At 43.0% G+C, this 18,281-nt stretch overlaps 2 protein-coding genes across 5 annotated transcripts in view; one reads left to right on the top strand and one right to left on the bottom strand.

Annotated features, from left to right (window-relative positions):
• The first annotated feature begins 127 nt into the window (after positions 1–127).
• Positions 128–6,266, top strand: LOC311012392 (protein zyg-11 homolog). 4 transcript variants are annotated; one of them, XM_084007852.1, is made up of 14 exons: positions 128–366; positions 739–898; positions 1,220–2,010; positions 2,155–2,295; positions 3,069–3,245; positions 3,427–3,491; positions 3,764–3,863; positions 4,033–4,083; positions 4,440–4,598; positions 4,676–4,723; positions 4,873–5,073; positions 5,159–5,211; positions 5,534–5,631; positions 6,075–6,266. In XM_084007852.1, exons 1-14 carry the CDS (start codon positions 364–366, stop codon positions 6,254–6,256), a joined length of 2,229 nt encoding a protein of 742 aa, XP_083863978.1. In that variant the 5' UTR covers positions 128–363; the 3' UTR covers positions 6,257–6,266. The 4 variants fall into 4 exon arrangements, with proteins under 4 accessions (XP_083863978.1, XP_083863977.1, XP_083863980.1 ...); XM_084007851.1 differs by having other exon boundaries at positions 4,437–4,598; XM_084007854.1 differs by having other exon boundaries at positions 4,437–4,598; positions 5,565–5,631; positions 6,075–6,239.
• A 6,953-nt stretch (positions 6,267–13,219) lies between these two features.
• Positions 13,220–18,281, bottom strand: part of LOC311012153 (leucine-rich repeat-containing protein 52-like) — a 7,196-nt gene continuing 2,134 nt past the window's right edge. The window contains exon 2 of the mRNA XM_084007490.1: positions 13,220–14,762. Coding sequence (XP_083863616.1) covers positions 14,434–14,762 — 329 coding nt within the window. The 3' untranslated portion in view covers positions 13,220–14,433. The remainder of the gene's footprint in view (positions 14,763–18,281) is intronic.

The raw sequence follows: 18,281 nt of genomic DNA, 5'->3' as shown, positions 1-18,281 counted from the left end.
TACTCAGGTAGAGTACAAGTATCATGGATTTGTACTTAAGTACAGCAAATGTACTTAGTTATTCCAGCAGTGTCTCGAAGGAAGCGGGCCCCAGTAGATGAGAGTAAATGGGGATTACAACTGTAATAAATGAGCTAAAACAAGCCCTCGGTGACGTCATGCGCATTGACCAATAGGAGGTTGTCAGCTTATGTCGGTGCTCGACGGTCTGCATCGACTGCAATCAAGAACAGATTGATTTTGTTTCAAGGGAAGGCATCGATTAAGAGAATGGCATTTTTTTAATATGTAAATTATTGCTGAACGACGTGTTGCATAATTTCTATTTATACATTTTCGCGTCGACTGTTTACTTTTCCAAGCATGGTGAGTTCGACCGCCTCTTGTATAGAAATGTTAACGTGTTTACTTTCTGAACTTTGCGTCAATGACATGTAGCCTGTGCACGTTGCAGTAGGACGAGGCTTCAGCTGGATTAGGTGATTTAAACGGGCTTTACTTGTGTGTGCAGTGTTGTGGATAAAATTAGACCCCGCAGTTACAGATCCTGTATCACTGTGGATCTGTTGAGGAGGAAGAAGCAACTGTCAGGGCTTATCCTTCACGAATGTATTCAATGTGAACAGTTTAATGTAATGTTTTTTTTCTTTAGTAATGTGTCTGAATTGACCCTTTAAGATCACCCTGCACATTATATGATATGTAGTGAATGCAATATACTTATGGTTACCTTCCCAGGATGCCGAGGGCCCCCGGGCCCTGTGCGACCTCTGCTTGGCTCAGGTGTGCCGCAGCCTGGACGCCCTGTGCAGCAGGCGAGCAGATGGCTCCATGTGCCTCAGCCCGGCCTCACTCTTCCCACTGGCGGACCAGTTACTGCATGAGATGGCAACAAAAGGTCAGGATGACAGGAAAAGTCTCCAACATGGTCAATATCAACAACAAAGGGCAACTGCAGCTGTGACAAGTGCTATATATATAAAAAAAAGGGACAAATTATCTCACACCACAACAAATGCGACTCAACTATGACCTTAAGTCAGTTATAATTCTTCATGCACACAACTTTTGTATGAACAAAAGAGAATTACAATGCCAGAATAGCAGTGTAGCCTACTATGCCAGGCTGACGTGGTGCAAAAATGTCTACTCCGTAAACATCTACGTTGCTAAACTGATGCTCTTTCCTACAATGTCCCCGTTTCCTTCTCTCCACAAGGGATCCTGAATGACACAACTGTTGGGATTTTCCGAAACTGCATAGAGCTTCGCCTGTGCCGAGCCTCCATCCGCCGCAGTCCGGTGTCTGCAGAAGCTTTCCGCCTGGCCCTCTGCCCTCACCGGCTCCAGGAACTAGACGCCTCCCGGGTCTCTGGTGGCCTCACCGGGGGCGACGTCGTCTCCGGCCTGGCCTCCAACCCGGAGTGCAGGTCCAGCCTGCAGAGATTGTCCCTCGCTGGGCTAAATGTGGCTCTGGTGGTGGATGGAGGGACCCTTGTTGGCTTCAGCTCCCTGCAGGGCTTGAGGATGCTCAACCTTGCCAACACAGACCTGACTGACGCGGTCCTCGAGGATATCTGCACCCTGCCTCAGCTGGAGAGCCTGGATATCTCCTGCAGTGCCGTCTCAAAGCTCACTGCGCTCCTGGATTGCAAAAACACGCTGAGATCTTTGATTGCCCACCGGCTGCGGCGGCTTGATATGTCGCCTACCAGCTTGCTCTTTGTTCTCAGCCAACTTCATGCCGTCAGGCATCTGGACTTCTCCGAGGACCATTTCGATGTGGATGACAGTGACGGGAGGGACGGGGATGAAACGGTGCAGCAGCTTTTGGAGGGGAGTCCACAGGTCCTCCCTCACCTCGTTTCTCTAGATATATCTGGACGGAAGAGAATCACTCGGGCAGCGGTCAGAGCGTTTGCAGAGGCCAGAAGTGGACTGGTTTTCTTGGGCCTGCTGGCCACCGGCGCTAGCTCTTGCGACATCCTGTCTTCTCAGAAAAACCTAAAGGTAAAGATGTCAGAGGACGTTATGAGCTCGACTCTCGCATACGTTTCTCATTTGCCTTTGACTCAAGGCTCCGTTTGTATACGCACTGAAAATACCGACTGCATTTCCTGTCTCCGACAACGCTGATCCGCTGTGTATGTTCAGGTAACCGGAGAGGCTAATGAGAGCCAGGTGTGTGAGGCCCTGAGAAGGTACAGAGACCGCGAGTGTTTCATACGGGAGGCCCTCGTCCATCTCTACAATCTAACCACCGACATTGACAAACCACAACCAGATATTCTAAAGGTACTGTGTTAGCAACATGGTTGAACCATATATTCAAAAGCATCATTTTATTTATTATAGCACACACAATTATAGGTTGCAATTACATTAACATTTAATTTAGAATAGATGAGGAGCAAACCTAAAATGTCACTAATAAGCTCTCATACAGAAAAACTGGGCTCGCATAAATACTTCAGGCAGTAAACTGATTTTTAAAAACAGTTTGGATAATAATGTTATTTTTCCCCTTTATTTCTCTCTTTCAAGTAAGTTTGGTTAACCTTGGGTATTTTTAAAACCTGAATTATCCTGTTCCTTGCCCCCTCTGACTTTTAGGATAGGAGCGCCAAAACCACCACAATGAGACCCAAGTTGTAATAAACAATTATACTTTAACAAATGCATATTGAATGTTTTACACTTATTCTCTTCAGGCCTATATGGTGTCATTTACTAGTTAATCCCCCATTTAAACAGGAAACGTCACTGAGATCAAGATTTCCTGTTCAAAAAAATACTTTCCCCAAAGAACAAAAACCTACTGTCAAAGCACAGAAACACAACTTTTCCACAGTAAAGGAAAACACATTTCAAGTCGCATTCAAATTTAAGTGTGTAAAATATGGGAACTCACATTTACTCAAACAAGTGTTGGCAGTAGAGAGCCCAGAGTTCTGCTGCAGGTAAAACCTCACACCTGAACTCAATCCCATATATAGGCTCCAACCAAGCCAAGCTCCTCCCATTTCCTGCTATGGTTTTTCTCTCAATAAACCTCTTGTTTTCTGTAGCTGGTGCTGAGTGGGATGCAAAGCCACCCCACCTCCCTGCACATCCACCTGGTGGCCACCGCGTGTGTGTTCAACCTGACCACTCAGGACCTGGCAGAGGCCATGCCGGTCAGCCTGCTCGGCTCCACCGTCACCCAGCTGCTGGACGCCATGAAGGCCTACCCCAACCACCAACAGGTCAGGGGACCAACCTGAAGGGTTCACATTACTGATCCGAAATCTGAGATTCTGATTCTTGATTGTAGTGACCATTCTGCCACCTTCAGACAGCATTTGTAGTTTCTACATAATATCTCATGCACACTAATACCCGTATATTTTCTGACACCTGATTCGTAAACTGTTTCCATCCCTCCAGGTGCAAAAGAACTGTCTGCTGGCGCTCTGCAGTGACTACATCCTTCAGGAAGTCCCCTTTGACAAGTGAGTTCATTTCTCGCAGTCATAACACGATGTACGAACCCACAGTAACGCAGTAGCCAAAGTAATCATTGCACGCGTAGCATGGCACCGCACTGTTTTTCCAACCAATTGTGATCCAGCGAAAATATATTTTCTCTCGAAATGCAATTGCCAAAAGAAATAGTTCCTCCAGATGTAAAAATGGAAAACTTGAAGTCACACTTTTCCAAACGCTTCCCTGTGCATCGATGGTATACTCTGTTGCTTATATCAATAATGTGATCACGGTTCAGGTATTTGGCAGCCAAGCTGGTGATTAACTGGCTGCGCAGCCACGAGGACCCTACCCTTCAGAGGATGGCTGTGGCCGTCATCTCAATCCTGGTGGCCAAGGTCAAGACACCGCTCACTTCCTGTGTATTAGTCTGCTGCAGGAAAACATACAGCACCTGTCTGTTAGTCCCACCTGTGCATCAGCCCCCCCCCCCTCTAATTAACAATTTGTCCCAGTTTTGGGAAAATATGCAGAATTCAAAGAAGCACTCATTTGTTTTATTTGCAGTTGTCCTCAGAGGAGACCAGTCAGCTCGGCAAGGACGTCTTTATTATGAAGGTACAGTAACACACAGTTTGTAGTTCCCCCCTTCTTCTTGTCAATCATGGTTTACTGTTGCTCCATTATTCAATTATACTCTCGATTTCTGTCTCTCTTTGTGTAATCAAGCTTCTCTCTACGCTTCAGTTATTTCTGTTTATTGTATGTCTGGTGCCACTTATCAACATGTAAATCATTGTATCCAAAACCTGAATTCAATACTGCCAAAGGATGTTTCCTGTGTATCTTCATAAATATGTTTACAAAAGTTTATTATCCTTTTTTTTTTTTTTTTCATTTTTGGCATCCTCGTCCCTCCCCATCGTTGCCCCATTTCATGTTTTCTCCACTCGTTTGCCTTCGTCTCACAGCAGCTGCTGACTATCGTGCAGCAGAAGGCCATGCTGGGAGTGGCCGACTCCACTCTGAGGTTCGCCCTGAGTGCTCTGTGGAACCTGACAGACGAGATGCCCACCGCTGCTCGCAATTTCATCGAGTGCCAGGGCCTGGAGCTGTACGTGGAGGTTCTTGAGGTAGAAGACACTGATTGGCATAATAATACAGAAATGCACAAACATCCTCTCATACTGTCCCTTTTTTTGTGTTGCAGTCCTACTACACTGAACCTTCCATTCAGCAGAAAGTTCTTGGCCTTCTGGTGGGTTCAGTGTGTATACGTGTTATCATTCAGGGTTTTTGATTATGTGCCATGTTCTGGTTTTTATAGCTTAGGGGTCTTTCAGGGGGTTTCACACTCATAGAGCACACTGGTTGTCACCTCTGCTATCATTTGGCTCTGTGTTGCAGAACAACATAGCAGAGGTAGAGGTCTTACAGGCGGACCTGATGGAGGAGGACCTGCTGGAGCACATCCTCAGCCTGCTGCAGGACTCCCAGGTGGAGCAGGGAGTCCGTTACTTTGCAGGGGGGACTCTGGCACATCTCGCCTCAAGACCAGAAGCCTGGACCCTGGGAGATGAGCTCCACAGCACCATACTGAAGCAGCTGGTGTGTGTGAGAGGCAAAACGTTTTGGATACTGGTCTGCGTTTAACGCCGTTGTTTCTTTTCAAAGTGTCTCTGTTTCTTTGCAGCATGCATCCATAATGACATGGAGCCAACTCGAGAGAGAAATGGTCTCTTACAGGTAAGAGAAACCCAAACTGGATGAAACATTATTAATGCATTAAGCCATTCTATTTATTAACATCATAATGGTTCATTTATTTGTAAATCTCCTGAGGTGTTATATAGTAATACTACCGGGAGTACCGGAGAAAGCCCAAACAATTACAGAATACATTTTAGAATCTATTATATCGACACCTCGGTTTACATTCCCTTGGTAGCATTGATGCCACAGAAAAATCGACCATCTGGTTAATTCACAAAACACCCTAGAAAATGCTCAGAATTACTCCAAAGTAAAATGTTTTTTAATATCGCAGTGCACTGTCTCCTGACCTCAGATCGCTCCGTCCATTTCACCATCTGCTTCAGACCTGGCAGCCCTCGGGAGTGCAGTTGTGGGCAGTCTGGGCCGTTCATCTGGTCTGCAGCCAAAACGGTAAGACGCACAGACCTACTGCTGGGATATCTGGGAGGGGGGTGGTTTAATTATGGAGAGCACATGATTGGAGTCATAGGAGTCAGAATAAATATGTCATACAGAACTGCTCATGTATCATAGTTCTAGAGCTGCAATAATTAGTTAGACTGTCTTGGACAAAATATATTTAAAGGGGTCACCTTTCTCATCTGATTTTCTAGTAAAACTACAAAATAATCTACAGATTAAATAAAGAAAATTGTTTCTTACGCCTGATACATTTTGAGGTTAAATAGAGCCGGTTGTCATTTTTTCATAATTTTGCATTTCCCACAAACATTGCACTTTGTAACATTAGATTCATGTGGACTTCTCTGGGACATCAATAATTAAGTGGTGGCCTCTATCACTTTAAGCTTCCATTCCCCTCATGTTCTTATAACATCCTCTCCATCATCTAGCATCACTTTACAGCAGCATAATGGAGGAGGAGGGCGTGACTGAACTCCTGAAGGCTTTGGCTGCACATCCCGACACGCACAGCGACATTAAAGGACTGTCTGACAGCATCCTGTATATTATAGAGCAACACCAGAGTCACCCGGGTTCCCTCAACAACCAGACGGGGCGACCAAACTCATGACAGAAGTGCAAATAAAATTGATTTTATTTGATTCATATAAAATAGCGTGTGATCACTGGTTGTGAAAGGGTTTCATTTAAAATCCAAGAAAAAAAGAAAGATTTATAGAAGGAAAAGTCCTAATATTTGCACTATTCTGGGGATCAAATTGCAGTTAATTTTGAAAATGCTTGACCTTAATAAAGTGTTATCAATAAACTCATGTTGGACTCTAATTATTTTAATTTTATTTTTTTTTAAATAATGCCTAGAACCAACACCTGTCACTAGAGGGTGCTTTGGTACTGAAGCTCCAGGGCTGTTTTTGCCTTAAGATCCGTTTATGTAAAATATTCAGTCAGTTTATATTTAAGATCCTACAAAGTATGACAGCATGTAGAATGTAGGATAGCAAAGCAGCCTGAATGTGCTGTGTTTACCTGCCTGTTCTGAGGGACTCATTATGCTCTCTTCTCCCTCGCTGGTATGCTAGACGCCGAATTCATATTTTATGTAACACAGCTGGAGGACAGAACTGCTCGTAGGGCTCTAGAATCTAATCTTGGCCTATTAATAAATCCTTTTGAACAGTGGATTAACAACCTCTTGTGAATATTTGAGTTGTTAAACTTTTAAGTGTCAAAACCCCTTAATTCACATTTTTAAAATCCCCCCAGAGGAACTCAAGGGAGCGAGTAAATAGAATATGGCTGCGGGTGTTTGTGATTCAGCCATGTTCGTCATCTCCTTTCCAGTGTTAGGGCGTATGTAGAGCTGTGTAAAATGATCCAGGGTCAGCATTTGACTACCAGTGCTGTGGGATCAAAGGTCAAGCACCCCCTGGTGTGATGTTACCATGAGAAGTTCAAAGGCAAGCGAAGTGTGGGAAAATGCCACCGTACTGCAGCGCGCAGAGAGCTGGCACTGGTGTCAGGTGGGCATATGGAAAATGTAGCACGTGAGTTAAGATGAATAGAGGAGCCATTAGCGGTGTGCATTGCCTTCGTCGGGTGTTAAGTCTGTGGCTCAGAGTGAATCAATATTCAAGTGACACATGAGACGGCGGAGTCAGAGAGAAAAACAAAAGGAAACTATAAGTAGTGGGGAATAAAGCTTATTAGCCTTCTTGCTGAGAGTTAGAACAACAAAAAATTAACACTCACAATGATTAGGTTACAGCCAGCGAGCTTAGCATCATTACTGGAAACAGAGTTGAAAGACTGAGTGTAACAAAACCCACCAGCACCTTTGAGTTGGGCTGAAATTAAAAAAATATATATCTTTAACCATTTAAAAACACATCCACAGTCATATTCTGCATTTCCTATGATTTCCTAATATTATTATATCAAAATCCAATGTTTTATTGTTCCTGGAAAACAAAATAATCTGTGCTCACATCAGTATACTAACTAGTTTTGACCAATAATATGACATCCATCAATCCGTAACTACAGCGCTGCAGAGCTATAATCTTTTAATCACTCAAATCAAATTCCTCCCAACGTTACGTCCCGTTCACTGGGAAATCTGTCACCATAAAGAAGCTAGATACTCTTTCAAGTCCACTTTAAATGTTGTTTTGACAACACATATTACTGATACCAGAGATGTATTTTAAGAGAGGGGACAAAATGCTTTATTGAATTACAAAAGCAGGAGCTTCTATTGAGGAAAGGATATTAATAACTGAATGACATTTACTGAAACCAATAAAAAAAGGAGATAAAGTGCATCTAAAAACTGCCTGTCCAAATGAACCTTAGCTAAACAGGAGAGACTGAGCTGAAGCCACTGGTGGAGAGGCAGACTACACCGAGGAGGGTCCAGGCAATCCACATTCATGTCCCAGTGCTTCAACTACAACACCGAACGTTCCAAGTCAGAGGGACAGGGGCTGAAAAAGTGAGCAGAGGCCAACAGGTGCTTTATATAATCTGCCCCGAGGTAATTGGTTGGGGCAGGCGCCAGGCATTGGGCTGCGTTCACCAACACACAGGATGATATTCACTTGCACTAGGTTCCCTAAACAAACCAGATATAAAGAATGAGTGAGCTTTAGAGGTCTTGCTGTAGCTTCATGTTTACCGTACAGATCATAAAGTCCTCTATAACCTTTGGCAAGAGAGCATATTTAAAATGCCATACTATTCCACAAAGAGCACAAGCATGGGTAAAAAAAGATAGACATAGAGATGTCTGTATGGAAATTGACAGGTGCAAAAATAGCATTTATGCCCAAAAATATCTCCAGACAAAGCACAGGGATAAAGAGAGATATGCTGGAGATAAGAGGCAAAGATTGAGTCTAAGAAAATTAAAATATCCTTTTATGATCCAGAATAGTTTGGACAAAAATACCACAGACCAACATGCAGATTCCCAGTCTCATTTTAAAATATCATTGTGCTGCATTTGAGTTGGAGCTTAGTGAGAGTAAGCATCTCGTTATCTCCCTTTTGCAGCCAGCTCTGTTGGCTCAACATAGTCGCGAACCAGTCTGGGCACCCAGAATACACTGACGTACAATGCATCACATCTCCAGCTGCGAGTCGTGTACGCTTATGCCGGTTCACTGGTGAATATTGTGCATTTGAGCAGCTATGTGAGCTAACGAGGATGCTAATTAGACACTCGCTATCCTTCTAAATACCCAGAGAGCAAAAGAGGGGGATTCAAACAGCAGGAGAGGTCGAACATCAAGATAGAGCAAAAAAAAAAAAAAACCCAAACAAAAAAACACTTCTCCAGGGACAACTGTGACGCACAAAAGGACACACCAACTCCTCTCAAATGACCTTTTATTGCTGGGGAAGGATACAGAGTTGGCAGGCCCCTGAGCCTTGTGCAGATATGTAACAGCATAGGACCATCCTTCTCTCTGCCAAGAGGAGGCAGGGGCTCGCTCTTCATCAATCAATAACCACTAAGGAGGACGGCTAAGCAGAGCTTGGCAGTATCAAATTCAATGGAAAACACATAGCATGTAAGGATCGAACTGGTTGAAATAAACCCAGCTGACAAATCATTTCTGATAATAATATGCGTGTTCGAGATGAGACGTGGGCATGATGGGAAACGCCTTGCTGTCGCCCGATCAAAGAGCTCATTGGCTCTTAGTTTTGACAACAAACACCGAGTTTTGTAGAAAATGCTAATTTTCTGTGTGAATCCAATATGTGATGCTAGATTATAGACTAGTCTCATGTTGTGCATGATGATATATTGTGTAGTAGATAACAATAATAATAATGATAATAATAACAATAATGATAATAATAATAATAATAGGTTATTTATATAACACTTATCAAAACCAGCAATTACAACGTGCTTTACAAGGAAGACATAAAAAGAACAAAGGATAGAATACAATGATACGCAAAGATTTCCAGATATATATAAAAATTGCAAACTATCTGAAGGTGCTCCACAAAACTACAGGTAGCCTACAAATTTCACAGAACATAACTATATATATGACGTTCTGGATATTCTTTGAAGGCTGCTGGAAAGTGTCTGACTTGACCACGTACAAAACAGGAGGACTCATTTTACACGGTATGTTTACAATTGTAAGCATAGGACATGGATTTAACTTAATATAAGTTGCAGCGGTTTCTTTATGTTCCATCCGAGCAAAGCAGTAGCCTATGGGAGGTTGGATTTGGCTGATTTTTGGTGCTGACTCCATATGGGGCAGTGATTAATGAATGATGGATCTTGGAAATGTATCCCACGTGGCTAACTCCTCCCCGACTAAAGGATGTTCTTCCTCTTCCATGTGTGTTTGTGTGTTCGCGTTGGTAAGTCGACGTGTCAGAGGGCTATTACGGTCGGTTAGAGCCGCTCTTACTTGATGCCACATCTCCCATCTGTGGGCATTTTACAGTGGCCGGTTTGCCTTCAGCTCAGTAGATGCACACAATGGTGCAAACAACCACAGGCAAGAAACGCGGCCGTGGGAGCTCCTGCGTCCAACAGCCGTGTGCATTTTCCTCGTCTATTCAGCGAACTGGCTCGCAGCCGCAGCTGTGCCATCGATGTGACCGTCGCCAGCTGAGTGCATCTCTGCCCCGAAGCACATCCCGACCACTACCTCAGCCCGGCTGGTGCATGATGGGATACAGAAAACAAACAGCCACTCTCGAACACAACAATGCCCCCATTACTACCACTGTATCCCAGTTATAAGCAATAGTTGGGAACTATACTTCTAATTTTAACAAATGTGTCCTTCCTTGCCAACATTTGGATCAGTCTGCACTGAAGCCAGAGTCAGTAGCATGTTAGCTTAGTTTAGCATAAAGACACTTGCCATGTGTAGCCTTTTTGCATCAATAAAATGCAGAGCAGATGCATTGTGTTTTTTGTATGGATTAAACAAACAAGAAAGCAACACGTTAATTAGTGAGCTTGGTGTTGCAACATTGTTTTTTTTTGTTTAAACCTTTGGACACAGCCAGGCTAGTTGTTTAGAAGCCCATTTTCAGTCTTTATGCTTAGCTAAGCTAATCAATAATTTAAGCTAGCAATTACATAATGCTATGCTCTGCATCGTATAAATGATGTTGATTGACAAATTGATAGCTTTTTCTTCCTGCCTCCAGTCTTTATGTTAAACTAAGCTAGCAGGCTTTAGCTTCAAGCTACATACATGAAAGTGGTATCAAATGTCTTAGTAAGAAAGTTAACAAGCATATTACCCAAAAACATACAACTCTTTTTTAACTGCTGATGTGGGCTGCTGCTCTGGTTGGTGTCAGTATAGGGTTAGAGAGAACAGTTTTCAAGCTTTCAAGCTTTTACACGGTACTTTGTAGTCAGAGGTGATTCGTGTTGGAGTTGATTATGGAGGCAGAACCGATGCTTTTGTCTCTGTGTGTCTGAGCACATGCATACATGTGCTTAAAATGGTCTTGGGTTGCAGTGTGGGAGTGTAAAAAGTGCACAATATTGAAGTTCAGGTCATCTGTTTGGTATATTATTGAAGCTCGGCATATTCTGCTGTGAAACAGTAGCTCTGAGTGCCCACATAGAGCAAAAAAAATGTCTATAATGAGAGTTTTCAGAGTGAGGTTTGCCTTACGTGCGCCACACAAGAACAGCAACTATGTACTGTACATGTTCATTACTTGTCATTCTATCCGTCTCTCAGCGCTGACATGGACTACGGCAACCAGTGATCCTATTTCCATGCCGCACCCTCACCCTTGCCTGTGGCACCGCATGGCCTAATCAGTGTGCTGTGCAGAATGCAGACTTCACTACACAGATATAATAGACATGCATATAGTGCAATGCATTTTGTATATACTGAAGGAACCCATGCAAAAAATGACAACCGAAGCCATGACAGCATCTCAGCAAACTGCTATAGGAGGCAACTTAAAGGTACAGTACATGGGTTACTAGCTTGGATTGACACTTTTGGTAATCAGTCACGTACGCCATGCCAATAAGTAGGTTGGCACATGCGTAGTAATGCATACTGCTATGAGTCAAGACACACACATACACACAAGACTCCTGACTGTCTTATATCAGTGGTGTGATGGAACAAATATTACACGAATACCAAGTATACCATTCGTTTTTCTAATATCACATTTTCACGACCTGCAAAGAAAACTGAGCCTTTTCCCAGCAGCCACTATGACATGTAGGATAAACACAGGTGTGATTCATAAAATTAATTATGACCCTGTTCCATTTAGGTGCGCCCTGGCATCGTGCATGTTGACTCACAGGAACGGCTGACACATTAAATAGAATGGGACCATAATGAATGTTATGAATTACACCTGTTTACTCAAGCTCAGGTCAAAATGGCTGCTGCGAAAGGGACCTATAGAAATTTTTTCCACTGCAAATATTTGAGTGTACATTGCAGGAGCAACCTGTGTAATTAATACCTTTAGTGATGCATGAGACCACGGCCCTGGAACCTGACCCCCTAAATGGAATGCAGCCATCGTTCGTGTTATTAACTACACGTGTGCTTTTCACGGTATGATAAGTCAAATGATATAATAATGGTGAAAGTAGAAAATGAAATTTGCACTCACTCAATAGCCAGCATGTTTATATTGTGTACTGTTACTTCTTTAGTTTAACCGATTACTTTATATTTGTAGTTAATTTGGGACAAATTCCAACAATATGTCCGAACACAAGTGCCAGTATATATGTGTGAAGAAAGTTTTCTTATTGGTATTACAGATCAAATTGCATAAAGACACCAGATTGTGTGGAGTAAAAGTTGCATAATGCCAAAATAATAGGTGTTTCTAACATACAGTGGGCATTTTGACTTGCCATTGCAGGAAAAGCACAGGTGTTACTCACAACTTTTAACGATGGCTGCATTTTATTCAGGTGTTCCAGTAAACCATGACAGCGTGACATCGAGCCAGCATCCAAAATACCCTGAAATTGAATTTAGTCATCAGTAATTTTGTTAGCTACACCTGTGCTTTTCTCACTGCCTTGCTGGCCCAGATGCAAGCTATCGTTATTATTACAGTAAACAGGAACTCTTTCATAATAAAAACTTTAATTTATGCATCCATTATCTGTAACCGCTTCTCCTTTTTACAGGGCAGCAAAAGTCCGGAGCCAATCCCAGCTGATACTGTGTGAAAGCAGGCAGAAAAACAATGAACCCGCATGCTTTTGGACTGTGAGAGGAGACCGTGGGACCCCTAATTAGCTGCCATAATTAAACTCTCTCAACCGGTCACTGGGAGAGGATGCTCAGATGCCTTAAAAAATTAAATGTTGATCTTAAAGCAAGTATAACAATAATTCTAAGACACGACTGATTGTAAAGATACAGTACACACACACACACACACACACAGAGAGGACAGCACATTGGAGCAGCTACTGATTGGTCTCCTTCCTTTCCTCCAACAAGGATTTGCCTTCCTTCCTTCCTTCTTTCCTTCCTTTAACAGTCAATGTCAGTAGAAATGAAGTACAACCAGATGATAAGCCAAAATTTAGAGGGGGTCATTGGGTTAAAGTCAAAACAAAGTATTTTTTTTAGTTTTGCTGTAAATAAAAAGTGTAATTCACTCACTAAGAAATTAGGAGCATGGACATTTTTAAAGAATGACTCTCAAATAGGATCTTCCGTTTCCTTCTTTAATTAATTCAATTAGCTTGTACACACCTCATAAGGCTTTTTTGGTGCATCAACAGTGCAAGCAGAAAGAGACAGGACACTGCACTCAAACCCAACAAAGAGAGGATGAAGTCCAAATCAATGATCACACTCTCCTGTTTACTTGCCATCCGGTCGGGCCCGCTGCCAAACCAGACCTCAGCAGTTGGCACATGCTGGCACTCAACCTCACAAATAGATCTTCAACACAAAAGCCTCAACTGCAGTTTGTTTCCGGGCAGAAGAGGGAGGCGAACCATCAGTTGAAAACCCACCGGATAAGATGGACATCTGCGAAAGCTCAGTCAGACGTGCAGCAACGTTGTACACAGTGGTGTTCATCTACACTGACATAAATGCAATGCATAAGTGCATTTCATCTTCTACTTTCATTCTACTATTGGAAATGAGTATAATGACCACGTCACTTTAAATGTTATGTTATATAGGCTATGAAGCGGAGTCTCCTACTATTTTTTGTTTGTTTGTGCAAACAGTGGTCTTTAAGTAGGGTCTAGAAATAGAAATACTTCTGTCATGCCCTCAGTTAGATCAGAAGATCGATAGAGTGGTATCAATCTTCTCATCTACTTTTTGAAGCTGCTAAATATGAACATTGATACTGGTAGACAAGCCAAAGTGAGCTGATAACCAGTTAAAACATTCTGTTATGGTCAGACTAGTGAGCTGTGAGATAACCGGCTCGGCTGATATAGGCTGCCTGTATGACCACATCCCAGTCAAATATTAAAAAGTTATACAATTGCATACATGGTCAGTAATAACTAAAGGCTGCGGGTCCCCCACAACGGCAGCCAGAGTGTGTGTTACATCACCTGAAAGCTCACTACAAATCAGAAGAATGACATTCCACATCTCTGTTGAACCCTCTCTTTTCCCCTCCAGAGCCAGCTGAGCCTGTCAAACAGACTCAGCTGGACCGGAGTGTAATGAGACTTCACAGACAGTCCTGGAAGTCGACGGGAGGCACTGTGGGAATCCGTGACGGGCAGATCGGGAATTAAACACTTCAAACAGTGTGTGACGTTCTCAAATTCCCGTTGCCATAGTCACCCCTGGCCTGCGAGGTACGGCCCATCTCGCTAGCGTCTTCCTCGTCGTCCACGCTTAGCTGTTCGTCTTTCTTCTTGACGTAGCGCTCGTAGAGCACCATGATGACGCCCATCACCCAGGCCGACACGGTGCCGGCCGCGAAGATGAAAAAGCCGATGACGACAAAGAACAGGTAGTCCCAGGAGCTGAGCGTCTGGTGACATAACGTCCGTAGCTGGAGGCCCACTTCGCCCAGACGACGACCCTGCATGTCAGCGGGCGAGCCACACACCGTCTGGCCCTCATCTGTCCCACAGAAACACATCGAGAAGGAATGAGTAAGGATGAATCACAGATCTAAAGAAGACGTCAACACATTTGGCTGAGATATATAATGTAGAAATGGCACTGGAGAGGGAAAAAAAGGATTTTCAGTGTTTTCTCATACATAACAATTCCAGACATAACAGGGTTTGCAATACCTTACGACACTTATCCAGGACTGGTCTTAATATACACAATATTACTTTTACAATAGCAAGTAAATCTGCATTAGTTCGTCAAGTGGATTAACTATATACATACATACATAATTAATATTAATGTCCTTGAAAAGTTGGCTTAACGTCTTAATATTTCTTTTTTTAAAGTGCATATAACTGCTGATCTCCTTTGTAAGTAACAAGTAACTAAAGTTACAAAATAGCAAACATATACACACCATTGGCATATAATTATAATAACTCTTTCATATAATTTAAAGGATCATTTGATTATTATTAAGGTAACTTAGAGTCAGAAATATTATACACATGGCATTAAACAGAGCAGCCTGTTAAATAATTCATCTCATTTTATAGCATTTTGCATAACATTTGTAAATGGCAGCAAACTGAGCTAAATATATGACATATTTAGGCTCACACAGCAAAACGATTTATACACAGAGAACTGCACCAGCATAACAACGCCGTCTTCCTTATCGGAAAACTACAAGGCTTCAGGAGATTCACGTGTAGAGTCTTGAGTTGGTGCAGAATTGAATTATGAATTATTCAAACTTCTGTCTCCCCCACGGGATTAGAGAGTGACTTGGGCCTTTGTGTCTGCCAGAAACGACAGATAATAACGTTTCTCATCATCACTGGGTTTGACTACGATTAAGACGTCGCTGAAATCCACAAATCCCAATAAAAATGTTGAGTTCCTTCTCTTTCAGAAAACTACAGTAGACGGATCAGTCAAATACGCCACATGATGGATGTAGAGCTCCGAGTCTTTTGTTATGTGAGCAGAGACGCAGCACACAACAACAGAGCGGCGCCGTCTAACTACGACCACCGTTTTTAATTGCATTCTGGATTTTCAAAGCTTTTGTGCAAGTTGGAAGTTCCACTGGGAGAGATCAAAAGACGTGGAAGCTCCGACAGAGAACCGTTTTCTGAAACCCTACTGCTACATAAACAGCTTTGAAACATGCAATTTGCTGTCATATTCTGCTATGAATAATTTATGCATACATGGAGACCTAATGAATGCAGGAAGATTTGTTGAGGCGCACTGCTTTTACTCTATTTTCGTGAAAAGGTGAACCACGACAGAAAAATTGGATGCTTATTGTGTCACATAAGTAGAATCTTACATAAACAATTCTTTTTTTTTTTTTACAGATATTTTGTTTTTCTCACCTTCTGAGACTTTAATGTTTGGTCTAGAACTGTATTAAGTTTCACTGCAAAAAAAAGCATCCTTAAAATGATTGACTCCCACACTTTCCATGATGAACTTGATGAGTAATCCACGACCGGTCATGTTCCAAATGTGTCAAATTTCAATTTGTGTCAATGTGGACGTTAAATAACATGACAAAAAGGGTTTTGTTACAATATTGTTTTAATACAGCTGAATTTCCAGTGTTACATTTTGCATTCCTACTCTTCACTATTTATACTACTATGTCTACTATTTTTTTTTTTTTTTGCTTGTTTAGCTAAATGTTATTTTAACCATTCATGTATAATTTTAGCACCATTTCATCCAAAAGTAAATGTCATTAACAGTTAAAATCCTCTAAACTGTCCCCTCATTTCTTACATTCACTTATTAATCATTCATGTGCTACTTTTGGTCGGCCCGCCTGATTATCCCGTGATGTCGCGTTAATGTGGTGCACGCCTGTAACCGCTCGGATATGAAGACGCTTTGTCAAATACTTTGAAACCAACATGCTCGTTTAGCCAATCATTTGAGATAATGATGTCAAATTAAGTGTTAATTGCTGACACTTTTAGCTAACCTACTTCTCTGCCACTAGTTTCCATGGTGTTAAGGTGTTATAACTGACTCAGGCTGGTGGGAGGTTTGACTTGACAGAGTTTGAGAGCAATCACCCCGTAGACTTTCAATCCAATCACTTGATAGGTTAATTTAATGGGACGACAGATGTCCTTTCTGCATAAATCTCTGTTCTTATCCCTCAGACGAGCTTCTCTGTGGCTCACAGATCTGAAAATGAGCGCGCAGCTGAAGAACACGAGGACAGTCAGCTTCTCTAAGCTCCATCTACCACAGAGAATTCAAAGCGTACTCTTATCCCCTCAAAAGGATGTGCTGTGCACTGTTCACACAATATGCTAACACACACACACACACACACACACACCCATGCACACATGCACACCCCCTCTTAACATATGTACATGCACAAACACCCTCCACAAGACTTTCCCATCTTCTATGTCTGTCCTTGCAGAGTCTTTCAATGTATGTGTGCATGTGCATGTGTGTGTGTGTGTGTGCGCGCATGCCTGCCTTACGAGTGGGAGAGGAAACCCTTCTGGCTTCACCCGCCTCTCCCTCCCTCCCTCCCTCCCCCCCCGAAGGGACTGGCATCAAAGAAGAGGGCTTTCCCTCCCTCCTTCCCCCATCCACACTCTGCTCTATTTCTAGATGCTCTCCTTATATAACAGCTGAACGAGTGCTAATCTAGCCAGGAAGGCGAGACGGAGGAGAATCTGTTGGTTCCTTCCCCGAGCGTTCTCGCTCTATTGCTCGCTACTCGTTTCCCTAAACCGAGGAGACAGGAGAGCCGTGTTGCTCGAACCAGGTGAGACCCAGACGAGAGCCAACGTGGCTCCGGGGACGGAGCTCGGAGCCGAAACACAGTCGTCTCCAATATGTTATCCTTCCATCTCCCCTCACGCACAAGATGTAGTGCTTTATCTGTGGTTGTGTATCCAGAATGCAGGAATGAGCGAATGCTTATGAATGTATGTGTGTGTGTGACTTTCCACGTGCTTTTTAGGAGAGCCATCTTAGAATAAGCGGCCCGCACAGAGATGAACAGACAGTGTGTCTACATAACAGTGGTGGAGAATGTGTGAGTATCTGCGTGTCCGCCTTCTCCTTTGCTGGCAGCTGTCACTGGAAGAGGCTCCGCTCCAAATAAAGCGAGACAAAAGGCAACAAGCGGCAAGGAAAATAGGACAGCTCTTGCAGGACTCGTTTTAGACTGGGCCTAAGCTGCACAGGGAACTATAGTACGCGTGTGTGTGTGTGTGTGTGTGTGTGTGTGTGTGTGTGTGGGGGAGAGAGAGAAGCAGGGATGCCTTTAAGTAAGCGTGGCGGAGTGTATTATAGCCACGGTGTTAGAATTATAACTGGCTTCTTGCTCAGTAAGACGCACTATAAATAGCAGCTGCCCTTTTACATAGTGACACATCCACACCAAAGCTGAGCACAATAACTCAAAGTAAGAAAGATTGCTGATCTGTTCAAGTTGACAGCTGACAGGAGAAGTCTGATGGTGCAACTATAATGATGCAG

Source organism: Eutrigla gurnardus (assembly GCF_963514095.1).
Source record: "Eutrigla gurnardus genome assembly, chromosome: 4".
NCBI lineage: Eukaryota > Metazoa > Chordata > Actinopteri > Perciformes > Triglidae > Eutrigla > Eutrigla gurnardus.
This window is presented reverse-complemented; position numbering and strand designations above follow the sequence as displayed.